General features: G+C 43.4%; 2 protein-coding genes across 2 annotated transcripts; both read right to left on the bottom strand.

Moving 5' to 3' along the window:
* Nucleotides 1-1,871: 1,871 nt before the first annotated feature.
* On the bottom strand, nt 1,872-3,185 carry LOC146610095 (uncharacterized). Its single transcript, XM_085346847.1, has 3 exons — nt 3,145-3,185; nt 3,007-3,065; nt 1,872-2,923 (listed from the first exon to the last, which is right to left on the bottom strand). The coding sequence occupies exons 1-3, from the start codon at nt 3,183-3,185 to the stop codon at nt 1,872-1,874; spliced, it is 1,152 nt and encodes a 383-aa protein (XP_085202973.1).
* Nucleotides 3,186-15,682: 12,497 nt separating this feature from the next.
* On the bottom strand, nt 15,683-17,072 carry tpbg1b (trophoblast glycoprotein 1b). Its single transcript, XM_085346640.1, has 2 exons — nt 16,819-17,072; nt 15,683-16,532 (listed from the first exon to the last, which is right to left on the bottom strand). The coding sequence occupies exons 1-2, from the start codon at nt 17,070-17,072 to the stop codon at nt 15,683-15,685; spliced, it is 1,104 nt and encodes a 367-aa protein (XP_085202766.1).
* Between the last annotated feature and the right edge of the window lie 1,350 nt (nt 17,073-18,422).

Genomic DNA, 18,422 nt, shown 5'->3' on the forward strand with positions numbered 1-18,422 from the left:
ATAGTTTGCTTTGTAGCTCAGTGTACATGGGTGAATATGGATGCACAAAAAGTGCAGTTGTTTACTGTGGAGCACTAAGGAACATGGAAGGTTATCAACAGCTCATATGTATATTTTTTGTTATATTAAGTATAATTGATATGAATGATCCCACAGTTCTGTTGTAATGACTTCAAACTATATATGTGCCCTTGTCAAGACGATGGGTCAGATTGGGAATCAAAAGGGGAAGAGGAGGATCGAGAGGAGCCTCATCCTAAATACTTTGGCTTATATCCTTTTTGTTAATCTAAAAGGACCTGAAAGTATCAATGAGCTGAACATGCATTTGGTGATGCATAAATAGTAAAGTGACTGTTCTACTTCAGCACTAAAAGCACAACATGTTTCATTCATAAAAGCTTTTATTCTCCAAGTGCTTTCTATGTGACATTCACAATAACAAATGCACCAGGAATAACTCAGGGTTATTTGTATATAAAGGCACCAAATCTCAAACTAGAGGTTTATTTGCAAGGTTCAGTGTTGATGACAAGCAGTCGACCATGAACTGTAAGTATAGGAAAACAACGTCCTCAGAGACTTGATTTTGGAAAAGTATCTTCACTTCTGCTCCTTTATGATGAAATGTTTGTCCACAAAAAAAATAAAATATCCACCCACGCTGTGTATAGATTCAATTTCATGTTGCCATTTTGCCAAAAAAACCCCAAAAACAAGGTTTTGCGAAACAAAAAACGTGATCACTTTGTGTACAATTATCAAGTGTTCAGGGAGTTACAAGTGTTTTTCCTTTGATAGTGCAGGATGGTTGTTTCTGTCCTGATGTGCAAGTGATAGCACTCAGGCTAGCTGCAGAGCTGATGAATTTGTCTGCAGGTCAGAGTGACCTGCTGGGGGTAACAAGCAAGGACACACACACACACACGTCACAATACATGCCAGGACAGACCAAGGAATAGAAATCTACTCCTTGTTAGAAGGGTGCTCTTGTGGACCCAATAGATCCACAGCGGGTCTTCTGGTGCACTTTTTGGGTCCTTTTAACTCCGTGCCATCAGGAACCGTTTTACAGCGATTTTAATATTTTCTCTAGAAATCCAACTACTGACATAGTCTGAACAATACGTTCAAATTAAAACTCAGAGGAAAGTGAGTTTGCCGAGAAATTATTGGAGTGTCCCCTTACAACACGACCACAGCTGAACCATGACTCAGCAGCTTGAGTCATCTGTCTAAACAGATTTCAGCCAAGACTTAAGAAAAAAAAAAAAAAAAGTCTCCAGAAAGTAAATGGCCCAGTCTCCCGTCCCCCACAGGAAGCAATTGAGATGTTTCAACTGATCTGACTCAGGACATCATTTTGTAGGCAGGGCATTTACACACAGCTCTTAACTGCGTCACGTTTTCTTTAATCTGGGCAGAGCAAGGTGTAAGTCATCCAGGCTAATACATACAATGACAAGTGTTTACAATAACTGGACTCTGTCACCACTGTATTGTGTCAGAAATGTCCTGTAAGCACTTCCTTCTACAATTTAAAACCAAAACAAACAGTCGTTTGGAAATAAGCTAGAGTAAGATTGTGTTCTCTGAAGTGGATCTTTGCATCAGGAGCAATTTCGCCCCCCAAAGAGTAGTTTAGCATCACATCATTTACTCACTAGAGGGCACCAAGTCTACATCCATAGACACAAGCGTTGGCTTTTAATAGTACCTCACAACTGGGAGATGAAGTCAAGACAGAAGACAAGATTTCAATTTATTTAAGAAAACGTTCAGCTATGTCTTCTTGCTGCACCTGTTGGTAGGAGAGACACTTTAGATACCAGCCAGATATAAACAGAACAAAGTAATGAGATACTCACCTTCTAGTATCTTGGACGTAGCTTGATTGTCATCCATTTGGCACGCAGATGCTCAGATTTTCTTGGGTTGAGATATTCCATCTGCTGTGGGGGAGGTGTGGTAGTTTGTGGCACCTGCTCGACCTCTTTGTCACCAAGCCGTCTGATAGCATAGCCTCCAAAGTGTTCAGGGACCTCATAGATCCTGCTGTTACTTCCATAGGCAGGCAGACTATGAACTTCCTGGGCTGGATTCCTGATTCCCCATGGTGCTTGAAGAGGGTTGCTACTGGTGGGCCTCCGCTCTGCGAAGGTGTAGCTGGGTTTGTAGCTCACCATCATGTTCGAAGTGGAAGACGGCATGTAGCCTACTTGGATGTTCCCAGTATTTGCAGGAAGCCATGTGTTTCCGTATGATTTCCTAAAGCCATGGACGGCGAAGTCTCTAGCAATACTTAAAGGTTCAGATTTATGTTGAGTGACCCGTTTTGCAGGAGCGCTTGCTGATGTTTGCCCCCGTACAGCTGCACTGGCAGGTTTCTGTGCTACAGAATGCTGAGAGGCTGGTTTAAACAAGGAGCTTCGTGTAAGAGTTTGAAGAGATGCGGCACTGCTGGAGCCAGCCTTACTAGTTTGGGGTGCACCACGCTGAAACGGCCAAGTCATTTCCTTGTTGCTATCAGGAAGGCTGTTCTGGTTTTGACCGAGTCCATTCAGCGAGTTCCCACTTGCAACAGAAAGGCTAAAAGAGGAGCGGTTTGGCACCTCCAGAGCATTAACGCCCTTCACATTTGTGTACCAGTTAGGTTTTGTCACCAAGCTGCTCTGCACTAACCTTACCAAGCTTTGGGCTGGTTCTGAAACAGTCTGTTTATAGCTGCTAGCAGAAAGCCTTTCACTATAGCCTCTGTTAACTGTAGTTCCTGTGCTGAGGCTACTGCTGTGAGCTACTCGTGGAGAAATGAAGGCATGTCTGATTTGATCCTGGGAATAGCTGCCATCTAGTCTTCTTAGTCTACCATCTTGCTGTGAAAAGCCAACATATCCGTTAACGTTGTGCATCTGGGGGCTATATGCTGAGAAAGAAATAGAGTGTAAGCCCACTGTGGTAATCAATCACAGCACTAAAATAACTTAAACATATAAATTCCCCACTTACTTTGTGTAGCCCATGAACAGCACACATGCTCTGCTTGAACTAAGAAAATCAGCAATATCCTGCTCAGAAGCAAAACATCAAGGTCAGGAGAAATGGGACAACAACAAGGTTAAGAATAGCTGCAAAGTAGAGCCTTACCCCAAACCAGCTCCACAAGCCCTTCCAGATTTCCAAAGCATGCTGCCTTACTCAAAGCAACAGTAACACAAACACTCTGAAGCTGCTCACTCTGCATGTGTGTGCTGCAAAGAGGTGACATTTCTTGCAACCTGTATCCAATCACAGGCTAATGAGCAGATTGTTTACAGCTGCTGTTGTGCTGCTGTCAGGCTGAATGCTGGAGATTGTTCCAGAAAGCAGGTCTGACAAAGTCTCATCCTGAAGTCAGAGTCGATTAACTCATTTTTTGGTTACAGATGATCGGTTAGCTCAGTCGACTGTAACTTTGTTCACACAGAGTTACGTGTGTAGGGGTAGTGGAAAAAACCCCATCATCATCACCATAGCAACTGGGAAAATATAAAACTGAGCCTTGAGTTTATAAATCATTTTGGGGCTTTTTTTCACCTTTATTAGAGAATTTTTGTAAAGATGAGACAGGAAAGTGGAGAAGATGTGCAGCGAAGGGACTCAGAGGGGTCAGAACCAAACCTGGGCTGTTATATTGAGACTCATGCCTTCTGGTCATCTGCTCAACCACTAAGTTAAATCAGCATCCCACAGAGCCTTAGGTTTATTTGGGGGAATAAGGAACACGAGTGTCAGTGTGAATTATAACATTTTTCTAAAATAAATAAATAAATAAAAATGGAGGGGAGCACTTTCCTTTCGCATCATCTCAGTCATCCTAGCTTGAATCTTTTATTAATAGACCAAACTGGAAATCCATCCACATTTATTTTTCTTGTAAATCTCAATATATTTTTATTATGCTTTAACCTGAAATAGAGAAAATGCAAATGAAACCAACTGAATATAGCCCTATGGATCAAACAGATACATATAGAGCAGCTCAATTTATATAGCTCCTCATATCTAGAAGTTTACTTACATACAGCATCAAATCACAACATCAGTCAATGAAGGTGCTTTATAAAGTAAGATGAAGACCGTACAATATTACAACAGTGGAAAGGAAAAACTCTCTTTTAACAGGAAAGAACGTTTTACAGAACGAGGCTCAGGGAGGGGAAGCCACCTGCTCCTGATGGGAGAAAGAAGGATGAAAGGCATACTGTGGAAGAGAGCCATCCATCCCGTCAGGGTCATGGGGTGTTGGAGCCTATCCCAGCTGCCATAGGGCGAGCAGCAGGGTACAGCCTGGACACATCACCAATCTGACACTGGGCTAACGCAGAGAGACAGATAACCATTGACATCTATGGGCGATTTAGAATCACCAGTTAACATGACCCCGCTAACTGCAGCTCTTTGGACTGCAGGAGGCAGCCGGAGAGAACCTCAGAAAGGCCCGAGCCAGGACCTCCTTCCTATAAGGCAATAGTACTAAGCACCACATCACCACGATGCCCAAAAGAGTGTCAGAGATTAATCATCAGCAATAATGATTAAATGCAGCACAGTGAGTGAAGAAGAAATACTCATCGTATGATTTTCAATCAGCCTCTAGGCCCAGGCTCCTCCAGCAAGGCACCAACAAGTAAACTGACACTGACTTCAACGGGCCACCACAAGGTAACACCAATCTCAACATTTTCAAAAAGGCAAACCCAGGAGTTGAAGAGGAAATCGCTTAATTTCATGTCTGATGAACTGAGCAAAGTGGCTAAACAACAGGGTGTGCTACATGACAGGATGAGATAAAACAACTAAAAAACTTGATAAACAAGAAGGACAAGAAAATAGACAACTTGGAACGGCAAATCGAGGACCTTGAACAATACACAAGAATGGATGACTTAGTGATAAGTGGACTGGATACACAACACCGAACCTAAGCCAGAGTAACAGCTGGCGGAGGTAAAGACGGTGAAGATGCCCCAGTAGAGGAGCTGCATCACATCATTTACTCACTTGAACAGCAAGTATTAAAATTCCTTCAAACGAAGAATGTAAGTATTCAGAACCATCATATCGCCGCATGCCACACGCTCCCCAGAAAAGACAGTAAAACAAAGCCATCAATTATTCTTCGGTTTGTGAGTCGCAAAACAAAGATTGAGTTACTGAAACAGGGAAAGAAGCTAAAAGGGACCGGTGTTTATTTAACTGAACATTTAACGAAAAAGACTGCTGAAATTGCAAGACAGGCACGCAGCCTGAAACAAAATAAGATACAAGCGACATGGACGAGGAACTGCAAAGTAATGAGACTAAATGGCACTCCCGAAGAAGCGAAAGTTGTGATGATAAGAGAAATCAAAGACTTAGAGCAATATAAATAATCAGGAATCTACTATAGAATCTATTGGAAAAGTGACGATTGGATAATGAACAATGGGTATGGAAAGTGTTTCTGGCCTTACGGCTCAAGAAAACAACAACAAAAAAAACACATAAATGACAAGTTTGGACACAGATTATAGGTTTCCATTCAGAGATATTGAAGAGGAAGACATTGATTATGAAAAGGACTGTCGAGGTGGTTATTTTGACACACGCGGAGAAAACGAACTTCAAAACGTTTAACTATGCAGAGCATAACATGCATGACCCTGAAAGTAACACTGACCCAGATAACCACTTCTACAATAACAACAATAGTACTTGTGAGTACTATACAGATGACCAATTCAATATGAATATTAAAATGGCAAATGCGTTGTCGGTCATACATTTCAATAGTAGAAGCCTGTATAAAAATTTTCTAAAGTTACAGAATGTTTAAGTAAGTTAAAAAAGTTTAATATAATTGCAATATCAGAAACATGGCTCGATAATGAGAAAGTTAGTGAAATGGGACTGGAAGGATACCAATTATTTACAATGAACAGGGTGAATAAAAAAGGAGGCGGTGTTGCTTTATATATAGATAAAGTTTTGAAATGTAGTCTGATTGAATGTATGTCAAGCACCATAGATGACGTATTGGAATGTGTTACTATTGAAATCCATGTTGAAAAAGCCAGCAATATAATTATAAGTTGCATCTATAGGACACCAGGTTCATGCCTTTCAATGAAAAACTTGCTGCTATGTTTAGCAACCTAAATGATAAAAAAAAAAAAAGGCAAATGGCCTGCATTTGTATAACGCTTTACTAGTACCTAAGGACCCCAAAGCGCTTTACACAACCAGTCATCCACACATTCACACACTGGTGATGGCAAGCTACATTATATACAAACTAACTAACCGACTGACTAATTTTCTGCAAACAGTAACATTTAACTTACCTGCTCTACTAGGCAGAGAATTCACCTCTCCGTGTCGAGCTTGACCTTGACAACCATCATATAAGTCTTGTTGGCCTTGTTAACATTATTAACGATGCCTCCTCTACCCCCTGACGCTGAAAAGACCCAGGCGGCGGTAATGATGCGGTCGACTATAACCGTGACAAACGACACACGAAGATCAATGTGCTTCCACCTTCTGTTTGCAGGTTATAAATCAGGCGCTGCAATACCAGCACCACAATCTCCATATCAGAGATTTCAGCTTCATTCTGCTTCTGCTTCTTTTTTACATGTGACTGCACAGAGTGATAAGCAGAATGCATGTTAGATTTGCATGTGAGTGCGATATCATCAGCGTCCTCTGTTTTTCTGACTGATCTGTGACCATGTGGGAGGCTCCGCAGGAAAATGACCTTTTATACTGTGAGTGTAGGACACACACACGCTAAGGACACACTCCCTGGTAGTCTGACAGGTGTGAATCTTCATCCCTGACTGTGCTTAGTCAATAGTGATGACAATTCCCTGCAAAGACAAACGAATCAGTCACTTTGTCCTGCTGTCCATCACGTGCTTCATCAAACACTTCTTAAGCCTAGCTTTAGTCAAATTTAGAGTCCCTTTTTTCATCTTTTAGGGACTTGAGTGTCCAATATTCTCTATGAGTCACAGCAGTGATAGCAAATTTCCTTGTCTCCACTCTAGGAAAGAGTGACACTTCGCATGCGATGACCAGATGAGTGTGGTGGCTTAGATCAAAGACACAATTTCCTGTCAGAGGAAATAGCCCAGAAGAATTTTTTTCAGGAGCAGTTTCCTCTTTTCTGAATTCTTTCCATTTATGCCTATCAACATTCATATGAAAGTCCTCCGCTGGAATCCTTCCCCGATGACAAAGGTGTCATGATGACACAGAAGGAATGCTTTAAAAAGAAACCTACGCGTGACATTAATCAAACTGTAAATGAGAGCTATGCTTCAACGTAGGTGACTCTTCTCTCCTTGGGGATGGTCACTCTTGCTCAAAATTCTGCCGGCATCGGGTCTCACACTCTTATATTTTCTGCCTTAATGCCGATTTCTACAGAGCAGGGTGTTGTAGCAAATGAAAGGCATTGTTCGGTCTCCGCAGACCCCTGACCTGTAGATGATTGGCACACAGACTCATTTTAGAAGCCTCTCTCCTGTAAAGGTTACACTGTGTAAGGTTTCACTTTGCTCATGAGCTCCGTGCTGGCTAAGACAGATTAATATCTGCGTGTGCAGGACCACAAAAAGGGGGTGTGGTGGAGGAGAAGGCAAGCACAGCATCCGTATCTAATTTATGTGCAGAGCTATGCAGGATATGGGGACTTTTGTCAGAAGGGTCAAACCATGCAACGCCTGCTGAATCAGAAACTTTTGTTAAAAACAAAGATAAAGATACTCAAAAGTGAACTGTGTGTTTCTCTGAACTGTGCATTGCTCTTGTGTGGATGCTCCACTGAGCATTTGTAGTAGCAGGACAGTGTATGTGAGATTAAATCCAATTAAAATGTATTCATGTTATTTAGGAAAAAAGTAGATTTTTTGTTCTTATAAAACAAAAAATTATGTTCTTTATAAAACTAGAGCTTCATGGCGTTGAGGAATAATAAATTATGGACTGCTGCAGGGGGAGTCTATCCCAGCTGTCATGGGGTAAAAGGCAGGGTACACTAAAATGGACAGGTCACCAGTCTGTCGCACTGTCACAGACAGCCGTTAACACCTATGATCTATTTAAAATCATCACTTACCCCAAACTGCATATATTTAGACTGCCAGAAAAAGGTGGAGAAAGAAAGGGAGAGCATGCAGAGCCAGTGGATTGCTGTTGAGTGACGGTGCTAACCAGCGTTCTTCCAAAATCATGCTAATATTTTCCCTTTAAAAGACACTGCATGTTTGTACGGTGCCAGTTTTTCCATTTAGAACCTACCCACCCAGCAAAAACCCAGCATAAAGACGACTTTCCCTGACTTTAAACTACAGTATGATCTAGTGAAAAAGGAAACATAAAAGCCTCCTGCTTAGGTCATTTAAAAGACCTTTATGTCTAAATCTGGCTAAAAGGTGAAAGGGCATATCTCCTCAACATCTCACCCACAGCCAACTATGGCAAATAGATGCCTCTCCCTGATTCTGCTGGAGGTTTTTTCCTGTTAAAAGGGAGTTTTTTCTTCCCACTGTCACCAAGCGCTTAAGTGCTTAATCACAGGCGATCATCATCACCTTACAGTATCAAGTGCTTTCAGGCAACTGGGAACTAAATGTAATACCTCTGCAAACTCCTCAACTAGAGTCAACTTTAGAAACTGTGTTTTATATTTTTTTATATTGGAAAAAAAAACCTCATAAAAAATAAAAACAAAGCCACAATGAAATTATTGAAACAACAGCCAGTTATAATTGCCTAAATTTTACACTTAATTTAACACATTTGTAATCCTGATGTGCCACTCTGACACCTCTTAACTCTCTAAAGAACAGAAGGTTGCGCAGTATGTTATTGGTACATGGCTGAAGTCACCTTTCTCTTTTCAGCCAAATTAAACATAAAAAGGAAATCCTTTGAAAGTTTGGCCAGATTTAGCCTTGAAAACAATGTTCACAGACATCTACTGTATACATTAGGGGGTATGGAGCCGTGAGCATTAGATGAATATGTGTGGACACACTTTAAACTTTAAAATCCATCTTTAAATCTGGCTCTTGTCAAAGTTTGACTTCATTCTGCAGTTTTTGCTTTATAATATGTTCGTGTGATCTTTTTTATTGCTTCTAGTTGTATTTTGAAATAATCTGCATTTCTGCCTTTGGTTGGTTTTACTTTTTGTCTTCGTCAGGGTTCCCTCCAGTTTTCACACCAACTATCCAGTCAGTCCTCTGTAGCTGCACCACCTGCTGCTTTCTTTAATTTTTCCTGATTGTCTCGTCTCTATTCGAGCATTTCAGCCGTCAACCTGTCCTCCATTTGTTTTTGTCTTTTTGTTGTTTTTTTAAGTTTCCTTGTATGTTATTGGTTTTCGGTATATGACCTCTTGGACTGTTTTCTGGAGTTCTGCCTGACGTTACCCTAAGTTGTTTGCCAAAACCCACTGACTATCCGTTTTATTGGCATCTAGCTCATATCTAGTCTTGGAAGTTTGGGAGCAGTGAGTAAATTCTCTAAGTGGTAACTCTATCATCCTAACAGAGCTAACCAAGCTAACAGTATAGCTTTCTGAGACATAGCTTCTGGAGCCTCATAAAGCCCAGAACCTCTTGGGCTAAACATAAATAGCCCACTTTGAGACCAATCAAATGTCTTTCTTATTAATGTATGACTGTAGGAATTGCACAGCTTGGGCTAAAAGTGGTCTGACATTAAGAAGCAAATGAAAATGACTACATGTTAAAGTTAAGCCTAGTTTTCAGGGTTACAGTAGGGTACAAGGTAAGATTCATGGTCAATAAGTCATTTAATAAGTAAAACATCTATCGTGTGAGCTATCAACACATTAAATGGCATATCTTCACACTGTTTCATATAAGGCTGAAAGTAACCACCCGTTCTGTGTCAAGCAGCAAGGCTGTGGGACAGAAAGCCTCAATAATGAGCAGAAATATGTCAAAAAGCACCATACAGTAAGGAATCTGCAGAGGTTTCCATTTAAATCCATTTATAATGTAAAAATATTAATTAGAGCAGGTTCTAGTGTGTGTAACAGTCTGCACTTTTTAATTTACACTTGGTTTAATCAAACTTAAATCCTTTTTGGAGAGACTGACTGTACATCTAACACCTGAGACTGATACTACAGGCAGGATGTCACACGCAGTGCAGTAACAGGATGTTCTCATCCAAAGTGACCCGTATCAAACTCCTTCATGTAGCAAGATGATGTAAAGTCAGAGAGACAGACAGTCAGCAGATGGTGTCTTCACTCCGGAAGAATCTACCCTTTGGCCTCCGAACCGATTCTCTCCTCCTGACCAATCAGGTGCTTCAGATCCCTGTGGGGTGCATAGGGCCACCTCCAGCTCAGGCATCTGGTCAAGCATTTGAAATAATGAAGGCAATAATAATGAGCTTAAAACTCCTCCCTCTGGGAGGGCGAGAGGTCAAACTACCTATGGAGAGTTCACACCTAACACATTCCAGGAACTTAAGGATTCGTCATCATCGGAGCGGCTGCACTCCCTCCCCTCGCTGCTTCCATAACACTTCCAAGTTATCACAACTTTGCCCATATTTTTGTTTTGTTTTGGTCATCAGTTTTAACCAGAGGCATCAGTGAGATGTGGGAAGAGATCTCTAAAGCACTGCATCCAAACCCGCAGCATAAATCATGAAATCATACAAACGTGGAGGCTTGTTATTATGGCTGACTGGGATGGATGCTCAAAGACAAGAGAAAAAAAGGTGCCGTAAATCCACAACTGTCCCGCAAATCTGTTATTTCTAGTTCATGTATATTTGCATCCAGGCTGAAAAATGCAAAAAAAACCAAAAAAAACAACACATGTTGGTTAAGACTGAGCCGATGCACACATTAGAAACCTCAGACTTGGTTTGTAACGGTGGTTTTGGCCAGCTGACACACGGAGTGTCCCAGATTCAGTCCTCTTTCTGTTTTGGTCTCCACCAACTCCTCAGCAGTTTAGGCGGCTCTTCAGCTGCTTTGTCGTGTAACTAAAAAGTCTCCTGTTATGAGGAACAACTTTCATATTGCACATGCACGCTCTTGGCACGTTGCTCCTGTGAAACTAATGATAACTGCAGCTTTACTTCTCAGTTTAAATGGCTTTTCCCATCACTTCCTGTAGCTGGAACCTGGAAGAAAAGGCATAGCCAGCAATAAATTGAGCCACTGCTCACAATACTGTGTTCAAATGACTCCACTCTCCAGTCAGACTATCGTATTTGCCCTGCCTGCTGCTCATTTCCAGCCCGGCTCATTGATGCATGAAGCAGATGATGAAGTAGCACAGGAGTTGTGAGTATCTTGTCCTTTTTTAAAAATGGGTCAAGGCCATTTATAATCACCAAGAAACGGCAGCCATACTCTATTTTTGCGAACTGGCCAGAGGAGAGAGTTCTTAATGAAGTATAGCTCGAGTCCTTCGTTTGGTGCGCTGAATCAGTCGCATTGCTCGATTATGTTTGGTGATCATCTTTACGCCATGTTGAGCTCCCTTGAGAATCTTAAATCAGAGACATAAAAAGAGTTGAACTCTCTTCTCTTTAAACTCGAGTACCTGGAAAAAGCCTCGGCTTTGGGGTTTCATCAAGACTTTGAGTAGACACAGATGAGTGGGACACAGATGAAAACAGATCACTTTAACTGAGATCTGCCCAGCCTTATCCTCCTACAACGACCACATCAACGCTAAACAAAACTTGTGACGAGCCACAATCGAGGGACTGGTCTACGGCCAGCTGGAACACAGCAGAGCCCACAACAAGGCTTTAGGACACTCTGCTCTCAGGGTAGAGGCCCAGAAAAGGGGACGGGGAGGGGGATAAGTCACAGGGGATAGGGTGGGGGTATAAGGCCTGGCAGACCAGTGCTTTTTCTTCTTTTAAAATCGTAGTCAATTTGGAGATCAATAGAGATGCGATTATGATGACTTCAGAGGGCAGCTGCATTGTTGCTGTGGAATGTTTTACATAAGCGTTGCGTTCATACAAAACTCTGTTGAGAAGCATTTGTTTCTCATTTATCACGGGTCTGGGGACTCGTTGTGGTTATGCACCAAGAGGGTTTTGTTTGAATTTCAAGAGCATGAAGAATCCCATTGCGACATGCGGAAACACACATATACACACATACACACACACTCGGTTTTACACAAAGCGGGGACAGAGGGAGTGTGCAATCAAGCACAAATCGAATCCATTTGTGGAGTTTAATAAGTTCAAACTGAAATTTCAGTCCTCGTCGCTTGTTTTGTGTCAGAAAATTGAAGCTGAGGTGATACTGCCGCTTATTGCGGTCTCTCCTTCAACACCTGCTTGGATTGTCGATGGTATATATCTGATATATATCTTTGCAAAGCGAAATACAAACTATTAATTTGCACCATTCATTTGTTTGAGGAAAGACCAAACATACACATCTTTTGTTTTTTGCAGATACTATGATGGCAGTGTGTATGCCTACGCACCATTCTAAATGTGCAGTTAGCTCCAGGCCTTGTAAAATGATAAATGGGAGGCCAGTTGGTTTTAATGGGCACTTGGGCCACTTGTACCAACTCCTCCTTCCTTGCATCCTCTGGCAAACACAATTAGCCTCATTGATCAAGTGAGCAGCAGAACAATGGGTAAGTACCCCACTGGAGTTTTTAGTCTCCACCTTCACTGAGCAGACTTGTTAGAGATGATGGATAGGCAACATCTGAGAAGCTGGGCCAATGACTTCGCTGACCTCACGCCACAATCAAGATAGCTGTTATAGTAAAAGTCTAGCAAGACTAAGGTTTGGCGCACCACATTGGATCTGAAGCAGTGTTTGTACAGTTCAGTTATACCAAATGTAAATAATGACATGATCCCCATGATGGGAGAGACAGCTGTACTTGTCATACTATGCTAGTGGAGGAAAGTGGGAGTGGGGGGAGGTGGAAATGCCACTTTGTCTCTGTCATCACGCTGCTGACTGTTGTGGGTTTATTTTTTTTACGTTTTTTTTTTTTTAACATGTTCAATTCCTCGCAGATGTGGCGATCGCTTTCAAGGCATATTCTCTATCACGGCCATTAAAGCCCAGTGTAATGGCGCCAAGATGTTCCCCGAGACAGCAGGCGTATAAAATCAAAAGCCTGCTGCGCTCCAGAGGAATAAGTGAGAAAGAAATCCTTTGAATATGTATTTTGCGCGAACCGCACGCTGCACGGGAACATAAAGCTGTTACACTTTTTAAAACTGCTTCCTCAAAAGAAACCTAAAAAAAACAGCCTGTGGGAACGCAAAACATGGTGAGCAAAACTGAAACAGAGACATGATCTTTTAATCAGATACGTGCGGCAGTCTGAGGGAGAGGAGTAATTGGAGTAGTTTTTTCCCCCTGTTTTTAACAAGCCTCTCTTTAGCACAGGGAGTAATGGGGAGCGCCTGGATGGGTCTGTAAGTTCCTCTCTTTCCTTGGATTCCTGCTGAGGCAGTCTCCCACAGCCCAAGCACACCATACATTTCTCAGACAGGCAGACTCGTAAAAAGACAAAAAGGCACTGCTTCAAATCCACACTTTAATGAGTGAAAACGGAAGTAATGACATGCAGGGAATCATTCTTCTTCTCTCTGTCTTGCAAATTGACACCAATGACCCGTGGCCGGCTTAATGCCCCGGTTGTGACACGTTGCGTAATGCCAAATGAAAACTTTTCCCGGGATTTTCCCCCCAGGAGGAGATTATTAGGAATGATGACACTTGAACAATAGCTGGATCAGAGCGCTCGACTTTGTCATCGTGAGTGAATCCTATTACGTGACAGCATAATGGCCGTCTGTGAAAACAGAAACAGAATGAGTGTCAACAAGGCGTCTTTTCAGCGCCGAGAAACATAGCTCATTTGAGGCGTCTCGCCACCCGAGCCGTCCCTTTGTGCGCGGCGTACGAGCCTCAATTGTTTTCTCATCGCCGAGTAAATGCCCGGCTTAATGTGGTGCCGCAGCTCGGGAGAAATGATACCTCCGGACATTAACAGTACGTTCATTTCTGCTGTTTGCATAATGCACAAGGTTACATTTGGGCTAAATGACAGCATGGACATGTACAACTTTCTAATGCTTTGTCATTCCACATGCAGTGAACTGGTTCCAGGTTATAAACGCTTCTGGCTATCAGGAGAGTATGGAGAACATCTTGATGGGATGAAGATGCTACTTTGGCATCAAACAAAGGCGAGGCTGTTTCACTTAACTGCAGGTCTCCTTTGCACCACAGACAGCTAGAAATGTGGGTAATAAACAAACTGATGAATGGCAGCTTGCCATCCGCTCTGTGTGTGTTTGTCTGAATTTGGAGCCTCAAAAGGCCTGAGAGAATCGCTTTTGTCTTCTATGAAGACGACAATGGCTGAAATAAATATGCTGTAAGGATACATTTTGATTTATTTGGCCATGCTGGATTGACATGCATGTACATTTATGTTTAATTTCTAACCCCCCACCGCATCATCAGCAGTCCACCTAAGTGTCAGGGGTAGGGTTTGAGCCCAGGGTTTGTGGGGGTGGTGGTAAAGTAACCGTAAACCTACCCCTGACCCTAGATGGTTACCGGTGACCTTCTGGATGTTAAAGAGGTGAACGAAGAATTATTGGAAAAACAACTTCCCCTAAAAGACACTTCTCTCGAAATGAAAAACGAAAAGCTAAGAACATATTCTTCTTCCTTTTCACAAGACTTAATGCCCTTAACTGGTCAGAGCAAACTGCTGAATGAAACAATGTAGCTGGTGTTTCAGAATCATCTGTATCTTATCATCGGAAAGAGAGAGAAAAAATCCCTTAAACAGAAAAATGTGGAGAGCCAGACCTCTCTTTCAAAGAGCCTCCAGAGCAGCCTGTTGTCTTTAAGGAAGGAGAGAGGGAGGGAGACTGCTTTCAGCGGCCCCGGGCCCGGGGACTGGTTCTCATCATTTTGACAATAAAACTCAAGGAACTGACACAAAGCGACATTTCATTGAAAAAAAATAGCAGAAGGGGGGCCGGTAGAGTTCCGCTGGTCTGCGCTGGATTGTCCACCCCTCCCTCTTATCCGACTGCCAAAGAGGAGCGGAGCGGTGATATTTTTATTATTATTATTATTTTTAAGGAGAGCGTTTGGAAAAGCTTTCTGGTGGTTTAATTCCCCTCCAGCACCCTGGGAGGGAGGAGGTGAAATGGTTTAAAGATGAATGAGTGATTGTGCTTTAAATTCCCAGAGGTTTGTTTTAATAGTGTCGAGTTTGTATGGCAGCGTTTTGTTGCTTCTTTTCAAACAGCTAAATACTGAATGACTGTGCCATGTGGAAAACAATACCTGACTTTAGGCACTTGCTGTTACTTTTGTGGAGTACATAAAGAGCAGGAGCAGATATAAGAAAAGTCAGCCGGCATAGTCTTTTTGGAACAATCGTGCCCACTCGGGACAGCAAAGGAATAGCGATAGCCGATAACAGTGCATGCTTCAGTCACCATGGCTCAAAGGCTCTGAACATGTTGCTTTGTATATATTTACACATCTGTACATTTTATACACTTTTCTACTTATATATATGTGTGGGGGTGAGAAAGTCTGTCTCATCAGAAAATACAGCAAAATGTCCTCTCACACATCAGCGCTGTTGGAGACCTGTGATAACCTGGGGTCAGAGTCCATTTCGAAGCGGTAATGGTAGCCTTCCCACACCTCCCTGCAGGCGTCTCGCATGTCATAGATTCGCTTCTTGATGCCTTTGCGGTTGAGGTAGAGTACAAAGAGGAAGATGAGGCCGATAAAGCCCAGGACTATACCCAAGAAGACATAAGAGGTCTGCAGAGCGAGATCTGCGGCAGCATCTCTCTCGTGGCATCCCAGAGTCATCGTCCCCACGGCAAGCAAGGACGTGTTTCTCATGCTGGCCGGGAAGACGCACGCGAGGCTCTCGACGTCTCTGATGCGATTCTGTGACCTGTTGAGCCACTGAGCAAAAGATTCAATTCCACATGTGCACGTGAACGGGTTCTCTCCCAGCAGGAGAGCAGCTCTGGGCAGGGAGTCCAGCTCTTGGAGGCCCTCTTCTGACAGAGTCTTGAGGGCATTGAGCGTCAGGTCGAGCACCTCCAGCTGCTCTAAACCCGAAAGGGTGGAGTTGTGGATGGCCACCAGGGAGTTGTTGGAAAGCCGGAGCATCCGCAAGCTGCTCAGGTAGGAGAAAATGCGCGGGGGCAAAAAGATGAGACTGTTGTCCGACAGGTCCAGTGCTCTCAGGGTCTCCAGGGAGCTCCAGTGGAAAGCCGTGCTCAAGCTGGTCACTGCAGAGTGGTTGTAGAGGGCTCGGCTCAGGTTGAGCTCCCGCAGAGACTGGTTCAGGACGGCAAAGGCCTCAGGATGAATAACAGCCAGCTGGTTGTTGCTCAGATCCAGAGAGCGAAGCCTGTGCAGTCCTTTGAAGGTGAGGGATTCCACCTCAGAAATTCTGGATTTGAAGATGACACATCATTAGCAATCACCATCAAGACTGAGAGAATGAAAGCACATTTACCTCGAATCAAACCTGAAAGAAAACTGAACGTGATCATTTGAACACAGTCTACTACTATGCACACGGGTAACAGAACTTAAGCCAATGGATCGGTGCAGTTCAAGAACAATGGGGGACATGTGAAGAATGAGAAAACAGAGTTTTGTCACAGTTTCAGTCCTTCGGAGCTTTGCATTAGCACAATAACAAAGAGCCCCAGAGATCAGGGAGAGTTTCTTACCTGTTATTGCTCAGAGATAGGTTGGTAACATTCTCCAACCCTTTGAAAGACTCCGGACCGATCCGGCTGATCTGATTCCCCGTTATAAACAGATTCCTCGTGTATCCCGGGATCCCAGCCGGGATACTCTGCAGGTCTTTGGAGACACACTTCACGGTGTGAGCCGCCTCTGAGCACTCGCAGCGAGGAGGGCAAGACGCGTATACGGAGGCGAGGAGCGCGCAGAAAACAATGCCCTGCGTCAAATCCAGCATGTTGGAAAGGAAAACAAAAAAGTGTCCGGTTAGAGAGCGGCGGCAAGAAACAGCGACAAAGAATACACGCACACGGGGAGAAACGATCAGCTCCACCGAAACATCATGATCACGAGCTGTCCCGGCCGGGAATGCGCCTTTAACTTTGGATCTCTGCAGAAAGTGTGGCCGGGAGGCTGGCTCTGATTTCCATGAGAACAAAAGTGAGGGTCGTGCAGATCAGAGGGGGTGTTTGATCCTTCGGGGCGTTGCTTCTGCTCCAGCAATGAAGTTAAAAGGACCATCGAGGAGTGTAGTGATCTGCGGGGAGGGGCTTCTCTCCGCCCGGATCTACGAGATCTTCCCCTCAGCCCTGAGCAGAGAGCGCAGGCATGAAGGATGGATGAGGAGGAGAAAGTGGCCGGGATTTCAGCGCTCGCTCTCTCTCCCATTTTTTCTGCACTCAAATATAAATGTGAATGTAATGAATTCTGGACTTTAACAGTTTTATTTCAGAACAAAGAACGGGCAAACATACTCGTCATTCCCAGCTCCCCAGGTGGTGTGCGCTAAATGTGGGGGAGGAGTGTTTGGGGGCCAACCTTCAGCCTTTGATCCCCCCTTTTCTTTAACACCACGATGATCTACTAGATAATGAGACTTTTGGCCACTTGGCAGCTGAGTATGAGAGCTGCGAGGACTTCCTCTTCTTTATAAATTTATTCCGACAACTTCCAAAGACTACTACCTGAATGACTTCCGAGAGTATTTAAAGACGAGCAAGGCTCTCGCATATCATGACTCAGTCTTAAAGCATCATCCCTCCTGCTGACAGCCCTGATGAAACACAGCACTCACGACTGAATGATGCGAATTCAAGCGAGAGAAAAGCAGAGCCACAAATCTATAATAACTTTTATACGCATTAAGGCTGGAAGTCGGACACATTCAGAGTTCGCATCTGTATGATCTGCAGCACAGAAGATATGTTGGGATTAGAGAAACAAAGGAGGGTTTTTGACATTGCAGACTGGTATAAGTATACATGGATGGTGGCGCTAATAATAGCATCCCAACTGTCTTTTGTGAGCGGTCTGAATCGCTGTGGCCACAGGTCTCCGCATTCCAGGACCCGGCTCCTGGATACAACAAGGCACCGCAGGAGGCAACATCTAAAACCATTCACATCATCCCCACTCAGTGTGGCATTCCCGCACATGGCCGCCCTTAAATAGGCCCAAAGTACTGCTGATCTTCACAATCTCTCTTTCAGAAATATACCTTCATATTTATGTGTTACAGGCGGCAATGTTGTGAGGCATGCCGGCTGCTCTCAAAAGGACCGTTCATTCCTCCACTGCCTTTTATGCC

The sequence above is a fragment of the Diplotaxodon limnothrissa genome, linkage group LG22 (genome assembly GCF_057381915.1).
Source record: "Diplotaxodon limnothrissa isolate DT_005_m linkage group LG22, D_limnothrissa_male_GT1.1, whole genome shotgun sequence".
In the NCBI taxonomy this organism is placed as follows: Eukaryota; Metazoa; Chordata; class Actinopteri; order Cichliformes; family Cichlidae; genus Diplotaxodon; species Diplotaxodon limnothrissa.

What these genes read in the sequence shown, in the direction of transcription:
- LOC146610095 (XM_085346847.1), bottom strand. Translation starts at nt 3,185, where the DNA reads ATGCTTTGGAAATCTGGAAGGGCTTGTGGAGCTGGTTTGGG. An exon ending in GCTTGTGGAGCTGGTTTGGG is followed by an intron (nt 3,066 to 3,144) that starts GTAAGGCTCTAC and finishes GCTTCTGAGCAG; the next exon opens with GATATTGCTGATTTTCTTAG. An exon ending in CTGTTCATGGGCTACACAAA is followed by an intron (nt 2,924 to 3,006) that starts GTAAGTGGGGAA and finishes TTTCTTTCTCAG; the next exon opens with CATATAGCCCCCAGATGCAC.
- tpbg1b (XM_085346640.1), bottom strand. Translation starts at nt 17,072, where the DNA reads ATGCTGGATTTGACGCAGGGCATTGTTTTCTGCGCGCTCCTCGCCTCC. An exon ending in CTATCTCTGAGCAATAACAG is followed by an intron (nt 16,533 to 16,818) that starts GTAAGAAACTCT and finishes CTTCAAATCCAG; the next exon opens with AATTTCTGAGGTGGAATCCC.